This window comes from Corvus brachyrhynchos, unplaced genomic scaffold (genome assembly GCF_000691975.1).
Source record: "Corvus brachyrhynchos isolate BGI_N302 unplaced genomic scaffold, ASM69197v1 scaffold3, whole genome shotgun sequence".
NCBI lineage: Eukaryota > Metazoa > Chordata > Aves > Passeriformes > Corvidae > Corvus > Corvus brachyrhynchos.
The window spans coordinates 7708200-7726496 of NW_008237619.1; the positions used below are offsets into that span (position 1 = coordinate 7708200).

Below are 18297 nucleotides of genomic sequence, written 5' to 3' on the forward strand. Positions count from 1 at the left end.
CTGCTCCAGAAGCTCCTGACCCCTCATCTCCATCATCCCCCACCATCCGGCAGGGCTGGGAGGAGGAACAGCAAGAAGACCATCAGCATCAGAGGCATTTGTGGAGCAGGAAGGGAGAAGGAGGAGGAGGCTCTTACAGCTGCTTGGTGGTTCTCAGAGCATCATTACTGCCTTGTAGGGTCTCTAGCATGCTTGTGATGGGGCTGTCAGTCATCCAGTGCATAAGTGGATCCATTTACCAGGGTCACTGCATCTCTAGGAGCCAATTTGGAAATCACAGGGTCTCACCCGGGGTCGCTCCCACCACAGGGCCCTTGCAGAGCGTCTCTCCTTTCCTCACATATCTATTTTCACAAAACAGGCAGGAACTCGATATCTTCAAGAGGCCCTTTCATCAAAGATGGTGGGAACAGGGTGCAGTGGTTTTGCAAAGCTGTGAGAAGGTGAACATGAGCATGGCTGGGCTTAGATGCATTTCTTTAGTAAAAACAGGGGACTGGGGTCTGGGGGCTTAATGAAGCCTGGACAGGAGGCATGACTTCAAGCATTTCATAGGAAAAGGAGACATGGTGCTGCAGTGTCCTGCACCCACTGCTGCCTGGCACCATGCATTTCCAGAGTTAAAATGTCCATGGTGCCCACATGTCACACTGCGTTGCAGGAAGCCACTGAGACTCCACAGAGGAAACAAGTTTTGCTCTGTGTTGGTGGCACAGGACTTTCTTCCAGAAATACCCGCTGCTTTGGTGTCCCCAGTTCCATCAGGAGTCCTCTCCCAAAGCCAGTGTCAAGCAGCAGTGAACAGCAGATGGTAGTGCCAGCAGGTTCCCTGCTGCAACACAATGGGAACAAACCCAACCCTTGTGACCTCTGGGTTATCTCAGCAGAGAGGCAGCATGTGACACATCCCACCCTTTGCTGTTGTTCAAAAGCAGAATATGGGTCACTTGTGTCTGTCATGCCACGTTAGCAGGGCATGATGCCCTTTAGCTACCCTGCGGTGTTAACGCCACTAATGTTGGGCTCTCTGCTTCTTCCCACAGCTGGCAGCTCAGGTCCTGGAGCCCAGGAGCATTGGCTTTGGGATGGTGGACTCCAAGAAGGATGCCAAGCTTGCCAAAAAGTTAGGTGAGTCCCAGGCCTGATATCTCTGGAACAGCTTGAAGAGACTGTGGGAGTGATGTCCAACAGGCAGGCCCATAGAGGACAGCCAAATCCTTGTTACGAAGATGGGGAGGATGATGGTGGCACTTGCACACTGACCCACCTGCCCCCCCCAACACAGGCAGCATCAAGTGGAGGGGTGGGGGTGAGAATGAGAGAGATGAGCCACGACCATTCCAGAAAAAAGGTCGGTCTGCCAAAACAAAACAAAACAAACAAAGTAAAAAAGAAAGGCAATTTGTGCTGTAATGATGGCAGGGTGTAAGGTCACCTTATGTGAACTCACATGTGCCGAAACAGTAAATAGGTGCCATTGAGTAACTTCATGCTCTTCCTACACAGAGACAGGACCAACACAGCAGTGCAGAACCAGAACACACAGGGAAATCACACAGTCCCCCAAATGTCACCAGCCCCTGTCAACAAATGGGGCAGCCACAGCCTTGCAATGGTTTGGCAGTTCGGTGCCAGTCATTCTGGCTTTTTCCCCAGAGCAAAAGAGGGAATCTGCTCTAAAGGTGGGAGGCTGCTGCATTGTCACCCCTGGACACAGCTGCCTTCCAGGGGCTGGCAGTGCCTTCAATTTTAGCCCACAAATTAATACAGAAATACTGTGTCACATCATTAACGCAACAGTACACAAATATACCACTAAACCTAAGGTTTAAGCATAGTGGGCTGTAATTTTCTTCCCTAAATTAGAGGCTGTGAGTGGTAATGGGAGCTAAACTAAAGACAAGAGCTTCTCTCCAAGAAGAATCAAACTACCAATCTCCTTGGCCTGCGGTACCCTGCCATCCTGCATTGCAGGAGGCCAGTGCTGTTGATTTTGGAGCCTCCAACGAGGTTCTGTGGCACTCAGCCCTCAGTCCAGTGATACAGCATTGAAATCTGTCACCCTGTGGTCTGTGGCATCTCTATCATTGCTTCCTAACCCTTTTGCCAAGGCCAGCTAAGCCTCAGACAGTTTGAAGCTCACTTTCAGGTCACTGGTGATGTTCACATAGTTCAGCCTTCTCTGGACAGTGAGCACAACCTGAATCAAAATCCATTTTCCATATAGTGATAGGTTGTTAAAATCTGAGCTGTCAGTTAGAGCCCAGTATTTACTGCAAGATAGACAGCCAAGCTAGAACAAGTTCCTGGTGCAGAATTTTTCCAGCTGAGACCAGACTGTGACCTGAATGAAAAGTTCAGCATTTGGGAAGAAGCGAGCACCAGTTCTGGCTGAAGTCTGTCTCCTGTGTCATGAAACATCAGTCAGGGGATTGTCCAGCTTGTTTCTAATTAGACCAACACAGCAAACTGGCAATTGCATTTTCCCAGGAGGAATTGCTGGGATAACAAGCAAGACACTCTGCACTAAACATTCTTTTTACAACATGTTAACCACGTATTGTTTCCTCTCTTCTTCTTTCAGGCTTGTTTGAAGAGGGAAGTCTCTATGTCTTTAAGGACGAGCGGTTGATTGAATTTGATGGGGAACTGTCCGCAGATGTTTTGGTGGAATTCCTCTTGGACGTAAGCATGGATAAGCTTGGAGCTAGATAAAACCTCTCAGAGAAGACCTTGCAAATAGTTAGTTTTTAAAAAAAACAAGTGTATCTTTGTTTGAAATTTCATCTCTGTTTGCTATTCACTGGTAGAGATGGCATTTGACATCTTCCCCAATACTTGCCTGACCATGAGTTCCCAGGAAAGGTGGTACCCTTATATGCCACTAGCCATTTTATATCTTAGAGACAACCTGCCCTCTTTCCTATTTATGGAGTATTTGAATGGAAATCAGCAACAATCCAGATAACTGACTGCTGTTCACCCACCTCAGTTAGCAAGCCCATGTGCAAACACTTTGCCATTTTCAAAATATTTCACACTTTTTCTTTCTTTTTTTTTAAAGGAGCTATTTTCAAAAAAAGAATATCCAAGAAGTAGGATTGTCATAGAGCAACTAAAAAGAGCTCAGTGCATTGAAAAAGGTTTATGTTGCAAACTATTTGCCCATTTCTAGACACAAGGAACACAGGATCTCTTCAGCAAACTTCCCAAATTGCACTGCCATGAGTGAGAGGAGATAAAGGCCCTAAACCTAAATGGTCTTGGGTCATTTCATGCATGGGCACAATGATGTACTCCCCTTTGTGCCTAAATGCAAAAGAGATGCTGAATCCCACATCTACATGTTGCCCTTCTCTTTATTTACATTTTATTCCTAGGAGAGGCAACAGACCTAAACCATGGTCTTTTCTTTATTATGAAAATATTTTGCAGTGGCTTGGCTTTCCTTTGAAGTGAGGATCTCTTTGTAAGAGGCTGTGCAGTAATGCAGATAAGGGAAGTAAGGTGAGCAGTGGAGCAGGCAGGGTTTGTTTCCCAGGGTGGCAGGTTGCCTACACGGTCACCTGTGGTGCAGGACTGCTGGTAAGGAGAGACATGGCCAGGGAAGAAAAACTGATCCCCAGAACCTCAGATCTCCTATGACAATGTCTGTGGCTGAGTGCATTGGGTATTGTGACCAAAACACATGCAAGTGGCTTCAGGGACAGAAATGGGCATCTGCGCCACAGACAGGGCAGAGCTTTGTCATGACCCTGCAGCAGTGGGATCCCAAGTTTCCATGGCTCAGGCCACTATGGCAGCAGGAAACTGCACATGCTGCTGTGGGCACAGCAGGGACACAGCAGAGGCACAGCCTCACACCAGAGCTGTAAGGGACTTCATGAGGTTTTGCTTGCTATGCCATGTAGTGTGGCACTGAAAAAGCATGTTCTGTAAAAAAAAGAAAGACAGCAAGGGTTTCTGGGTTTATGTTTTCCACTCAGGAAGGAAAATACCTGGAAAAACAAGGAAATAAAACCAGAAACATCTGTGGGGTCGGCAGCCTGATCTGAAAAGTAAAAGAAACACAGAAGTTCTCTACTCCTCTGTAGGCAGTGGCTTGCCTGCTTTTTTTTCTTCTAGTGAAAACACACTTGATTTATACCACAATTGCTGGGCAAAATAATCAGACTGAACCTTTTCACCAGCAGTGACTAGTTAGGAAAAGAGAAATAAGGTTTGGATCAGTGACAGTTTAAAGTGCCAGATAGGTCTTCCATCTTCCTCATTAACACTGTGATGTGTATATGACCAAAGAATAGGTTTAAACTATTTTGTATAGGAGGAGGATCAGCCAGGAAAATTCACATCCAGACTTTCTACTGTTCCAAACCTCTGTTTGGCCACCCTCTAGCATGCTGGTTTTAATGTTTTTCAAAAGCAAGATCTTTGCAATGACCTCTTCCAGCAAATGACACTTGAAAAAAAGTATATATATATATATATATATATATACACACACACATCTATCATTCACAGGAGTTCACAATGCTCATACCACCTCCTTTCAACTGTTCTTCTTACTTCTTGGCCTCCTTGAAGCCAGCTGCAATTGGTACCCCTTATCCCTCATCACAGTAGGTCCTTCAGCATCCATTTGGGTTACCCAGTCCTCTATCACCTCCCTCTCGATGCTTCCACCTCTGCAATGAACCTACTAATGTCTCCCTCTGAAGGTGACCTGCTTCTCTCGGCTCCTCACATTAAGGCAGAGAGCAATAAGTAGGGTTTCCAACAGCAGAGAAATTGGGTGACCTCTTTCTCCCTGCTTAGGCTGCTTGTGACACACCCTGCCAGGCATAGGTTGGTGCTGCAAATCACTGCGTTACCACATGCATTTGTCATGGCAGTTGCTAGAAGACCCCGTGGAGGTCATAAACAGCAAGCTGGAGCTTCAGGCCTTTGACCAGATCGACGACGAAATTAAACTCATTGGCTACTTCAAGGGAGAAGACTCAGAACGTAAGATAAATGTGTTCCGCATGGGGCTTGGAGCCTGCCTGGGAGCTCTGGGGGCCAGGCATTGGTTGTTCTGCATGAACATGAAGGGTGTTGTGGTATATGGCAGCCTGTGACAGAGTGAGAATTGCTGGAGGATGAGTGGGTTTGCAGGCAAGTTTCTGCTGGTGTAATGCATGAGCATTCCTACAATGACAGCGGTGACCCTTCTGCAAGGTGTCTGCTGGTAAGAGAAGAGGGCCATAATCCAGGGGCTCCTGTAGTAAAGGGAGTTTACCTCACCCAAAAATCAGCCGAGGTTACAGTTACACTGAGAGAGCAACTAACAGGAGCAAAGCACCCCTTCTTGTGAGCAATGAGCCCAAAGGATCAAAGTAGGAGGGAGGAAAGGGGGGAGGGGAAGGGAAAGGGGGACACGCTATTAAATACTAACTTGGCAAACTATACAGCAGCAGTAAGCAGGACCCTTTGGGGCACCCTGGCAGAGGCACTGACCTGCTCTTGCTCACCCCCAAGACCAGAAAGAGGCTGGTCCCATGCCCTGAGGGATGTGCAGCTCAGGGACCATTCTGGGCAAACCCAGCTTTCACAAGCCTAGAGAAATCCTCACCTGAGAATTTCCCTGTCAAGCCCTGCAGTCTCCTCTGCCAGCCCCAAGTGCTCTCCCTGCTGTCGGGGCAATGCTGGCAGTGTGCACCCCACCCTGGCATGTCCTGCCTTTAGCAGAAAGACAGGTATTCCTACCTGAACAAGCAACATATCACCAGGTCTGCTGCAATGCAACAGCCCACCCACCTCTCTCTTCAGCTTTCTCAAACTGGGCTGCAGGGCAGCTTGGGCAGGGCTGTGACCCTAAGACTGTTCAGTAATAACTACTAGGAAGAAAGGTGGGAAATGTCTGTTGTAAAATCTCCTGCCAGGCTGAAAGCATCCTTCCTGAACCCAGCATGAGGACCTGATAGTAGTTACAGTAAAAACCTACCTGGTTCCTGCCCCATCCTCCTGCAGCAGGAGAAGCATGCCTAATCACACTTGGTGACTGTTTAGGGAATGGCAGCAATCCTTAATGCTGGAGCAACTCCATGTATTTCCCAGGCTGAACTACCCCTGGACCTGCTTCACAGGGCTGCTGATTTCAGCCCCAGTTAAGTGTGTCATGCTGGGCTCTGCAGCTTTCCTGAACACTGTGGGACTGCACAGCATGTTGGTCCACATGGAATCATCCTTCTTTGTAAACCCTGGAAGGGAAGAAACATTGGGCCGTCATTTGATGGAGTTTGCAGTAATTTATATTTGTTCTTCTCCAATACCTTCTGGGCTGATCAGAGTGCAGCCAGCTATATGTGAAATATCTTCTTCATTCTCCTTTTCTCCTTCCAGATTTCAAAGCATTTGAAGAAGCTGCTGAACACTTCCAGCCGTACGTCAAATTCTTTGCCACGTTTGACAAAGGGGTAAGCATCCACAGACCTTCATGGTTGCTCACATATGCCACCACCTGTTTTCTGAGAGCTCAGGATGTCCCCAGATTTATTGTCTGGTTTCAGCTTCTCATTTTCAGTGTTCCAGGGGTGTTGGTGTCTGCATTGATATTTTGGCCCTGTCGCAAGATAAAAGGCCATTTCTGCCAGATGGAGGCAGGTCCTTATGTGGGTTTGGAACCCAACTCCTCTAGGTCTGCAGGCCCTTGACTCTGGCTTTGCTTTGCCCCAGTGTTTGATACCAGTAGTGTAGGGGGCATCAGTGGGTTTTTAAACAAGGAAAGATCCATTATGTTTTGTGGGTCACCCGTAGGAGCACATGCTCTGAGAGAGGGCAAGGACCTTGATCTCAGTTCTGCCACCAGAGGAGACTCTGGGTAGGCAAAGAGGCACATCAGGCCCCCTCACCTGTGACTGTCTGCACTGCAACAGGTTGCCAAGAAGCTAGGCCTAAAGATGAACGAGGTGGACTTCTATGAACCCTTTATGGATGAGCCTGTTCACATCCCTGATAAGCCTTACTCAGAAGAGGAGCTGGTTGATTTTGTGAGAGAGCACAGAAGGTATGTAGCATATAGGGTGCTCCTGGACAAGGGAAGTGGGTAAAGGTGTCTGTCATTGCGACCTTGTCTCTCTTGCACATCACTCTCAAAAGAAATTAGGATGATGACCACCTTTTGATGAGTTTCTGACCCAGGTTTGAAATTGTGGCTGTTTTTTTCCTACTTCCTGAGGTGCAAGTATCTGCACAGAAGTCAGATTTCACCACAATAGAGCTGGGATAACACAGCTTCTCTCCTCCTACTGTTCCTCCTCCCCGGTTAGTCCTCACTCAAAAAGCAGTGAGGCTGGAAGGCAGTGGAGAGTGGAATCCTTACCCTAATTGCCCATGCTTTTAATTTAGGTCTGTACAGAAGATGACCCTCTCCAAGGCCTCTCAAGCCAAATCCCAATCCTGTCCAGTCTCCTCCTTCCCCAAAACAGCTTTACTAATGGGTATATCTCTCTCCTGATGTCAGGTATGTCTAGAGCTCAGACCAAGCTCAGAGGAACCATAATGGACTAAGAGGCTCCTGCTGACTGTAGGCACAGAGAAGAAGCCACAGCTGTTATGGCTATGTTGAGCCTCATGTGGGAACAGTGCTGAGCACCTACAGTGTTTGATCAACTCAGCAGGAGCTGTGGATGCTCATGCTTTTTGCAATCAGGTTTATTGCACAGTTGTTTAGGGACTCAGCTACCAAAAATAGTCTGGAAGTCACTAGAGAGGCTGATCCGGTGGAAAAGCACAGGGTTAAGTATAAGGGCGTAGCTACGCAGGAGGTGCCGTATTTTTATACCCTTAGAAACACCTCTCAGGAGAGTGTCACAGGCTACCTGTTGCTCCTAAAACTGCATTTCCCAGCAGATAATCAAGAGACCAGACAAGTTTGAGGAAAGCAGGGCCATCTATAGAGAAGGGGGATCTCAAATCAGGCTCAGCTGGATGTCTGTGTTCACATAGACAGGAGATGATCTCCAGAATGTGAGACTCACCAGAAACAGTTCTCTGCTTTTTCTGAAATATGAAGGGCTCCTCTATCTTCCATGTACCCACAATTCACTTTGCTGACCTCCTAGGCTTCTTGACCTTAGTCCTTCCCATGGCTTTTTCCCCCAAGCTCTTTCTGCCAGGCAGCAGCACCAGAAGGCTGATTAAACACAGTCATCTAAATACTATCCTAATAAAGCAAACTCCTCACCAGCACAAAATTGCAGTGGAATGCCCCCAAGTCTTACATATTTAAAGTTGTTCTGCGGTGCTTCGTAGAAGCAAGGGGGTAGGCCATGTATTTTGCAAGTGCCAAAGCTCAGAAAAGAACTAAAAGGAGCCCATAAAATCATATGTCTGAAATCCCAAACCTGCCAAGGTGCTGCCATGGCAGGGGAAGAAGCCTGGAGTGACAGCAATATGTTCCCAGTAGTTAGTGCTGAGCTTCTCAGAGCAGAAGTGCTTCATCCTGCCTTACCACCAGTAAAGGACCTAAAGGCACAGGCTGGAATTAGTCAGACATGGAGATGATCTGTAGACTAAAATGAAGCAACCTCAGCAGCTGGCATGTGCTGGTTCCCTGTAGACAGGGCCCAGCAGGATATTCCCTGCAGGAAGGTATAGAGGACCAGTGGCCCCCTCCCCCTCACACAGCAGACTTTCTCTCTTCATAGTCATGGACTATCCCTCCTCAGACATGCAAAGCTCCGCTGGCATCTCTCCATCCCACTGAAGGAGCCCCATCACATCACTGGGAAAAGCTACCACTAGTCAGCTGTATCCAGACTCTTTGGCATGCCTTAAACAGCGCTTCCTAAAACAACTTTCCCACTACTATGCCCAGACAGGATTCACTACCACTTCCTCTAACCCTGCATAGAAACTGGTATTTGCTGAGCTCGAGACAGGAGCTGAAGCAGGTGCCCAGGAGGAGCTCATGCACAGCCTCCCAGGTGAGACTTTCCTGGGCAGCTGCAGGCTGTGGTGAGATAGTTCATCCTCTCCATGGAAGGTCAGGAAGCTGGTGCTCAGCACCATGGGGTGACTCGTCCAAGGCTGCACAGATGGGTGTCCATCTGGGCATGGTGGTCACTGCCGCTCCAAGATCTTAGCCCAGATTTCACTCTCAGTTGCACAAATACAAATTACATGGTACAGTCCTCTGAGCTGATGCCTCTTTCACATGCAAAATGCTGGGCTTGGACCCCCACTTCTCTGCAATTGTGATGTAGCAACACGGGGGCTGAATTCTGCTCTTTCTTACTTACCTAAACCCCCCTTGCCTCACTCCCTCCAACACAGGGAAGTATTCAGAGTCACAACACAGCGATTAGTACACGTGGGTATGGCCAGGTCCTTCCCACTGAGTTTCCTTTCTCTAAAAGTTTCCCCAGAAAACAGCTAGGGAAAGTGTCTTATATGCCAAGTACAAGTATGCCTAAATACATAATATGCATTCACCTGATATAATCTCTAGTTTTGGACCATCAACAATGAAAGGACTTGCTGGGTGAAAAATTGTATCCCTGATCTTGTGTTTAGCGGCTATTTCTTCCATTTCTGTAGTTGTTTTTACTTTATTTCTATTTTGATGCTGAATGTACCAAATTGTAATGAGTTCAGCAGCTGAATTATGAATTACAGCAAAAACCCATTCTTATTTGTTTAGTTTGTACCTGCTACCTAATAATTTCTCTGGACACCTACTAACTCTTGTCTTAAGAGGAACAATGGTTAATACTTAAGGTAATCTATAGGGAGAGAATCACAGAATATTCTGAGTTGGAAGGGACCCACAAGGATCATCAAGTCCAGCTCTTACGTGAATGGCCTGTGCAGGGATCAAACCCACAATGTTACCTTGACGTTATTAGAACCTTGGCTGTGTTCTAAGCTATTCACATTTTCTTTACCATTCCTGATTTTTCAGAATACCTGCCAAATCCCTCTTCACTCACCTCTTTCACAAGATAAAGAATTCTCCCCTATTGAATCTTCATCAAATAGAGGTCATTCCATACCTTCACTCACCACTGCCATGCTTCCATATGCCTTTTTCAGTTGTCCATATCATTTCTGTGATGGGATGACCAGAACTACACATAAATTCACTGTGGAAGTTCACAGTGTAGCTGTCCACTGCCATAATGCAAGATTGCAAACAGCTGGCCATTTCCCAACTGTTTGCAATCTTCTTTTGGCCTTTTTCCTTTGGAGCTGATGCTTTCTCAATTTGTGACACCTGGGCCCATTTCCTGAGAGGCAGTAATTAATTACAGCTAATTTAGAACCCATTGCTGCACCTGTACAATCAGGGTTGGTTTTCTGCAAGTGTGTTACTTGCTATATGTCTGTCTATCATGCAGATACTCAAGTCTCAGGAGATCCTCTGCATCAACTCATAGTCAGGCCTTTGCTGGTTGCCAAAGAATTGGATATGATAAGCAAATGCTGCCATATTCCTACTTCCCATCTTTTTCAGATTATGTGAAAATACATTATGCATATGATCATGCCAAAGAATATACTATAAATCTTAATTGGTTAATTCCCTCTGTCATGAAAACTGACTATTCATTTCCACCTTTCAATGTTATTAATCCACAGGAGATTCCCCTCCTCTGATCTAACTGCAGCTCGGTTCCGTGGCTCCTCAGGTCCTTTAGGAACCTCTAAAAATGTTCCCTTGTTTCCATTGCTCTGGTTGCGAGGCAAAGTGAAGTGACTCACTTATTCCACCTGGTTCTGGCGACATGCTGCCACTCCTTCCACCAATCTGTTCCAAAACCTCATAGACTGACACTTCACTTTGCAGCAGGTTCTGGGGCAGGTCAGCCAGGGAGACCCACTCTGCTGGGGGATCCTCCCTGAACAGCTGATACCACAGCAAGCAGATGTGCAAAGGATGATTTGTGCTTGTCTGTTATGGCCTTGTGTTTCTTGAGTGCCCCTCTAACACCCCAGTCAACTCTCAGCCTGCCAGGCTCTCTGATAGGCTTCCTGCTGCAAATCTATCAGAAAATATTTGCTCTTTATCTTTTATCCTTTATGGACTACTTCTCAAAAAAAATTGCTTTGACCGGTCTTAAGGTTTATATTTCCTTGTCAACGGTGATTAGGATCTAAATTTTCTTCCCAGAGTTTATTCTGTCTTCTTTGCTTCAGCAGAGGTGGGAAGGATTTCTGTGCTGAAATTATGCTGGGGTGAAACCAGGAGAAAGGGGGACAGAGCCTAATAGGAATGTCTCAGGGACTGCAAGACAAAAATGAATGGGTCACCCATGCTCTCAGCACAGACAGAACTGTCTGCCATGTGTGGAGGCTAATTCATCAGCACATCCCAGTACTGAGAAGTATGTCATTTCCCCAAGCAGAAATAGTGGCTGCAGTGACTCCAGTGGGGCTAGGGGCAGGCTTTTATCACCATAAATAAAGGCATAAGTTGACCCACAGTGCTCCCATCCTTGCATTCAAAATGTGGTGGCTGACTCCAGTCACCAGCCAAACGTGCCATGGTGTCATGTGTGGCAGTGCTGGATATGTCCTTAAAGAGCGTTTCTGTCTTCCTTTCAGGGCCACCTTGAGGAAGCTGCGCCCAGAGGACATGTATGAGACGTGGGTAAGCATGTGTGGTAGGAACCATTGTGCCCCCTGCCACCTCCCAACAAGAAACTGCCCTCAAGAGCTCTGGCCTCTGGCTGGGCAAAACATTACCTTTCCTTCCTTGCAAAGCTGCTGTCTCTCTTCCAGGAAAAAGGAAAAGCCTTGGCTGTGATGCCTAGTGCCTGAGTTCAAACAGTGTGCTCAAATGCTGTGTGCAGCAGAGCAGGCCAGTTCCTGTTGCTCCACAGAGGGAAGAGGGAAAGCTAAGCAGTGTGCCAGGCAGGTGTTGGGCCTGGGTAGTGATCCTGCCCAAGGATGCTCCATCTCAGTTAAAGGTCCTCAGTGCTGGTGGTGGGGTGATTTCTGTGGCCTGCTTGCTGGGTGAGCTACGGAGATCGTGCAGATGTCCCATGGAAACTAACATTCATAGACTGGTTTGGGTTCAAAGGGAGCTTAAAGATCATGTAGTTCCAACCTCTCTGCTGTGGCAGGGACACCTTCCACTAAACCAGGTTCCTCAAAGCCCCATCTGACCTGACCCTGAACATTTCCAGGGATGGGGCATCCACAACTTCTCTGGGAATCCTGTTCAAGAGTCTCACCAACCTCACAGTAAAGAATTGTTTCCTAACATCCTGTCTAAATCTACCCTCATTCAGTTTAAAGCCATTCTCCCTCATCCTGTCACTACATGTCCTTGTAAAAGTACCAGGGCCACTGTACAATTCAAAATGCAAGTGAAGGCAGGTAGTACAGTTGATTATATAAATTTCAAAGCAGATAGTGCATTGGTTGCACTTCTTGGGATGCAAGCAAGATGCAAATCAGCAACTGTGAGGAACTAACCAGCATGGTGTCCCCTATCACACACAGAGGACTCTTGTGGTCTGCAAGGGTGGGGAAGAAGGGAAGGGTGAAAATGAAAGCAAAAGTGTGTATAACAAGTTATCCCTTCACTGTGAATGAATATGATGTTAAAAGCTGGTCAGGGGCCCTCAAGGGCCAGATGAACGCTGAAAAACAAAGCTGAACAGGTGCTTTACAGACATTAAGAAAGATGCAGTCATTCTTCCAAAAGGCTCAACACATTTATAACAGCATTCAGATGTCCCCTTCTTGGCTGTGTAACATGAAACATTGCGGGACTCCAAAGTGGCAAAAACCTTGGGAGCCTTTAATACAGCAAGGCAAGAGGTAATAAAACTGAACCAGGAGTTATGAGTCACTTAGGCATGATAGCTTTTCATTTTGTTTTGAAATACAGATTCTGTATAGAACACAGCTTCCAAGATCCACCGAAGCCCCTCCAAGGTTTTTAATGGAGCTTCAGGGAGATCCAAATTTCACATGCACTGGTTTCACTTTCATACTGAACATATTCTAAAAAGTGTGAACTCCCAGTGGTGGGACGCTTGTTTAATCAGCAGCCTGGGAATACAGAGCTTGCCTTTGCGATGAGCAGTGGGCTCATAACTACAGAAGACAGGGGGCTGGATTCTGATCTCACTGCAAGTTCACAACATCCTCAGTGCCTTCACTGGAGTTACTCCAGTTTTGTTTGCTGCTTTGTAGGCCAGAATAGAGCTGCATTATAGAGGTATATACATGTAATTATATATGGCATATAGATATAAACTTTTTATTTTGCTGTCTGACAAAATAAATAAAATAGCAATTATGCTAGCAAATACGTAGAAAAAGCAACAGTGTGAATTTTGCCAGCTGCAAGTGGTCTGAATCCCAAGTAAATCTGCCTAGAATGTCCTGGTGAAAACATATTCCCTGAAGACATCCACAAAGGTTCAGCATCCGCTATTGTTTTTAAAGATAATGTTTTCCACTTAATCTTTCAGGGGTTTTTTCCCTTCCAGTTTTTGTTGGTGGCTTTGTCACCTCTGGGCTCAGAAGGGAAAAGAAATTAGCATTTAGATGGGAATTTTTTCTTGCATTAATACCAATTGAAATGGAAGCCGAGACTGACGGTGGGTGAGGAAGGCGAAACCGGTCCATGGGATAATTCAGAGATGACATTCATAGCAGGCGGATGATGAACCGGCCAGCCGATCCATTGGCCTTTGCCAATATCATTACTCACATGTTTCATGGAGAAAAGTAATCCATCAGGCTGTAATTTCTGTCTTCCACTCACTGGACCCCCAAAATGAGCCCCCCACTCAATTTCCCTCACTGTTCACAGAGACCCTCACCTAAAGCAGAGACCCTTCACCTCCAAAAAGGGGCCCAAATGAGCCACCTTGCCTCTCATATTGTGAGAAAACCTCCTTTGCTGGCCACAAAGGAGCTTGTTTTGGGGCTGAGTGTGGTGGCAGATACTTGTTTCCTGCAAACCTTCCCCCGGGAGCTGAAAATTTATGAGGGTAGGTGGCCTCAGGCATGAAGGGGGAGCCTCTATTCTCATGCTAGAGGGACCTTGACCTTTTCTGCAGAGAAGCTTTTGCCTCACACCATCAAAAGCTCCCTTGCCATTGCCATCATGGTGCTCACCTCATTTTAATCTGAACAGTTTCAACAACACCACCCAAACTACCCCCTTCAGCACCTAATACCTTCATGACTCAGCCTCACCTCAGCTCCCATTTCTGGTGTCTCAGTGGGGCTCTAGTCAAGCCTCCCTTTGTAACTGTCCCTTTTGAAGGCATCCCACTGCTCCTCATCTCCAGCAACCACCCAGACTCCATCCTCCCTCCCTGGCCCATCAGTAATAGTTGTGTTTTTTCCAGGAGGATGACATGGAGGGTATCCACATCGTAGCCTTTGCTGAAGAAGACGACCCAGGTAGGAGGCCATTTTCTTCCTTGTGTGACTCTCCATCCTTCAAGAAAGTGTATTTTCACGTGCTTTGTTTGCATTGTAAACACCCACTGGGTGTTTGTGCTGGTGGGGCTCAAAAATTGGATATAAACAGATGATTTCCTGGGGAAAAAAAGTCATTCCCTCCACCCCCATACCAGGATTTGCTCCCTAACTCTTCATCCATCTTTCTGTGTGGCTCTGTGAAAGTGCTGAGGGCTGGGTGTGGGATAGGCATGTGGGAAACCTGAGGCCACCAACTCCTGAAAAACTGTGGCATCAGTGCTTCTGAGAGCCATCAGCAAATCGGAAAGCTTTGGCCTCTTGGGAGCTCAGTTCCTCCCTCACTACAAGAAAATAGTGACATTGTTCCACTCCACGGAAGGATTATGAGGCTTAATTCATGTGTAACTAATTTCAATACCCGAGGAGGATGCTTGAAATTAAAAGCCTTATTATCAAAAGAAAGCGCTGGGAGACAGCATTTTAATGAGAACTATAAACAACGCCTGTGTGCATAGGGGAGCCAGGGAAAAAACCCACAAGCAAAACGTGCCTGTGCGTTTGCAAGAGAGTTGCAGTGGTTCGTATATCATTTCAGACGGTTTTGAGTTCCTGGAAATCCTGAAGCAGGTTGCCAGGGACAACACCGATAATCCCGACCTGAGCATTGTCTGGATTGACCCTGATGACTTTCCTCTGGTGAGTGGCAGAGGCTCTTTCCCATTCTTGGTTTAATTTGTGGATGGGGTGGGCATGAGGGGGTGTGTGGGGGTGTGCGTGTGCTCACACGAGTGCAGGAATTGCCCCAGGGAATCTGGGACAGGGAAGCATGGGAAACTGGACCACAGGCCATCCCCTTGAAGGCTGCTTGTTTGGGTCTGCCTCCCAAGGCAGATTTGGGAACACCCCCAGAGTCAGCACTTTGCTTTGCCATGTGTGGCAGCCCAAGCTTGCGTGCAGCATCTCCTCTCTCCTGTGTACACATCGATGCACATTCCTTGCTCCACAGCCCAGCTGACTGAACTAATGCGACAAGGCCTTGCAAACACCCCTGTCTGAGCTTTGTGTCTCTCTCCTGCAGCTCATCACTTACTGGGAGAAGACCTTCAAGATTGACCTGTTCAGACCACAGATCGGGGTGGTGAACGTCACAGACGTGAGTAGCATGTGCCCAGAAAATCCAGGGATCCCAAAATTAGGGTGCTGGAAAGGGTGGGTTCTGAGGTACACTGGAATCAGTGGGATTTCCACTGTTAAGTGCAAGTAGAACAGGCTTTTTCCCTGGGGAAAAAAACATGAAGACCTCACCGCTCCCACATGCCAGAGGGTTTGTAACACTTCGGATGTTGGACTTGAGGGCTTTAGTCTGAGTGTGTTTCTGCTCCCAAATCACACACAAACCACACCTGCTGAGGACAGGACCAGCCTCTGTTGCCTGGGATTCAGGGCTTTGCCCAGTTTTGGTTTCAAGTTCTTGCATTTCTGTCCCAACCCACAACACACACCTTTGTCCATTACCTGCTCTGACAGGCTGGGGGGGCTTTGTGGAGAAAAAGTGTGTGTAGGGGGGAAAGAAAGCTATGCTTAGCAGAAGAGAAGAGGAGAAAAAGGAGGTTGTTTTTTTCTACAGAAGCAAAAGGGCACAGCTTGAGTGTAGGAGGGAAAGACTTTCCCTGACAGATGACAGGGAGAAACTGCACAGCTTGAAAAAAACTAAATAAATACGCAGCTTTAACAGAAGTACAGCATAAACTGGTAAAGAAGGGATCCTGCTGTGGTAAGGAGCATGCACGGGGGTTCATCCAGGCCCTCCTCCCCTTCAGCCACTGCTGTGCAGGTAGTGCTGGAGAGATTTAGGTGGGAAGAGGAGAGCTGCCAGCCCCACACCCCAGGTGGCAATGAAGGTTTCCACACCATCCCACAGGCAGCAGCTGCAGAGGGAGACCTGCAGAGACAGGTGCTCCTTTGGCACAGCTGAGGGAGCAACAGTACCCACAGCACCCACAGCTGTGCTATTGGGACAACTTTCTAGCAGCTACTGTTTTCACTATGGCTGCCTTCAAACCAGCAAGCTATGGAACTGATCTGGTGCTGCCCACACGCTGTGGGCTTTAAAGGCAGGTGGGAGAGGGACCCATCTGACCCTCACCAGTAGAGATCTCATGAGGGCTGCTGAGTGCAATGTAACATGCTTCACAGCCCTGACACAGAGAGAAACCATTCTTTCCTCTTTCTGACAATAACACTCCAGATGATCAGAGAGCTTGTAACGCAGCATGCTCCTGCCTGGCTTACCTATTACCTTAGTTTATTTTTAATGTTTAAGTGCTGGGTGTTTGTTTTAAACTCTTTAAAATGAACCTGTGTGGGTATGTAAGTGTCTCTGGCAGCAACAATCTCTCCACCGCAGAAGTGTTTGTAAATTGGTGCTTGAGTTCATGTTTGAAATTTGAGTCATAAGTGAACTTGATGTTTCGTTAGAAGAGAGCAGTGAGGGAATTAAAGCTGGGACAAGTGTGTGGGGCTGGGTGCTGATTTGACTCAACACTGACCTGGCTTCCAGCCTCCACATCCTCTCTCCTGTATCGCCCCAGAAGAAGAGGAACAGCAAGGGTGTACTGGATGGTTGTGCCTCCTGTTGTAACAGATGCTGCAAGACCTTAACATGGGAGACGTGATGGGTGGGGAAGACAAAGCAACGGTGTTGTGAAGAAAGCAGAGCCCTTGGATTTTGCTCATCCCATTGAGGGGGTTGAGAGGCTGACTTGGGAGTCATGGAGTAGTTTCAGCCCTGGCTGGATGTGAGCTTTTTGCCTGTAAAAGAGCAGTACTCCACCAGACCATGGGGCAGACACCTAGGGAGTGAAGACCCAGGGAGTTAAGGCTTGTTCGCAGAATTTTTAAGGGAGAGACAAAAGGGAAAAGGGCCAAAATGTCATGGGTCACCTAAGATCATGGGAGAAGTGAATGGACAAGCCAGAAGAGAGCTCAAGTCTTCCAGTCTTTTGCCCTTAGTACTAGCCCTTAGTACAGTATCTCCCTTCATTATGTTTACTGTGACTGGTCATTTTTAAGTCATGTCAAAGCTACATTAAACAGCAATCAGTGGAAATTCATGGAAGTCGGATTCTCAGTGGCATGAGAGTCATATAGAATGCAGAATTAGGTAAGAACATGCCTTACTATTCAGCAGTCACTCAGAGACCCATAAAAACTCATGCATTATCTGGCTTTGATATAGTAAATGTTTCAGGTTGTTGATTATAGTATTTGCAGGTTTTATTTCATTCCTCTTAAGTCCTTTTTTGATTTCTCGAGAGAGATTTAAGAAAGTTCTAGGTTGGCAGGTGATATCTAAAACAAACATTGAGCTCATTTTGTTATTTCAGTGTTACATCACTGCATTCAACCAAGTTACATAGGTACAAAGTGGGACTTAAACAACAGAGTGAAAATAAACACTGCTGTTGGCTTCAGTGGACATAACCCTTGTGACCCCATCACTTCTGTAAAAACCTGCCAATGCAAACACCAGAGCTCCCAGCAGCCCCAGGTGGCTCATCACATTGTGGTGACTGGCTCAGGACTAGGGCTATGATGCCCTGCAAATTATCGCTGCTTTATTTGCACAGCACCTTCTCAAGGTTAAATGGAGCCACTCCTCTTCCCATTATTTAAAAGTGTCACTTTTTGCCACACAAACAGTCCTGAGGTTAGGGACATGAACATTCGCGTGAAGCAAGAGCTGCATGTCTCTCCATGGCTCTTTTTTATTGCCGTTTTGATGATTTAGGATGGATATATTGTATGGGAGACACAGCTTTCCTTGAGCAGAAATTGGTCTGGCTTTTTAGTAAGCCATAAATC

General features: G+C 46.9%; 1 protein-coding gene across 1 annotated transcript in view; it reads left to right on the forward strand.

The window, feature by feature from the left end:
* CASQ2 (calsequestrin 2) overlaps window positions 1-18297 on the forward strand; it is a 33209-nt gene that overhangs the window by 13501 nt on the left and 1411 nt on the right. Inside the window, exons 2-10 of the mRNA XM_008631744.2 lie at window positions 1044-1128; window positions 2585-2685; window positions 4893-5004; window positions 6382-6455; window positions 6915-7045; window positions 11587-11632; window positions 14358-14412; window positions 15029-15129; window positions 15512-15586. Of these exons, the coding sequence (XP_008629966.1) occupies window positions 1044-1128; window positions 2585-2685; window positions 4893-5004; window positions 6382-6455; window positions 6915-7045; window positions 11587-11632; window positions 14358-14412; window positions 15029-15129; window positions 15512-15586 (780 nt within the window). The remainder of the gene's footprint in view (window positions 1-1043; window positions 1129-2584; window positions 2686-4892; window positions 5005-6381; window positions 6456-6914; window positions 7046-11586; window positions 11633-14357; window positions 14413-15028; window positions 15130-15511; window positions 15587-18297) is intronic.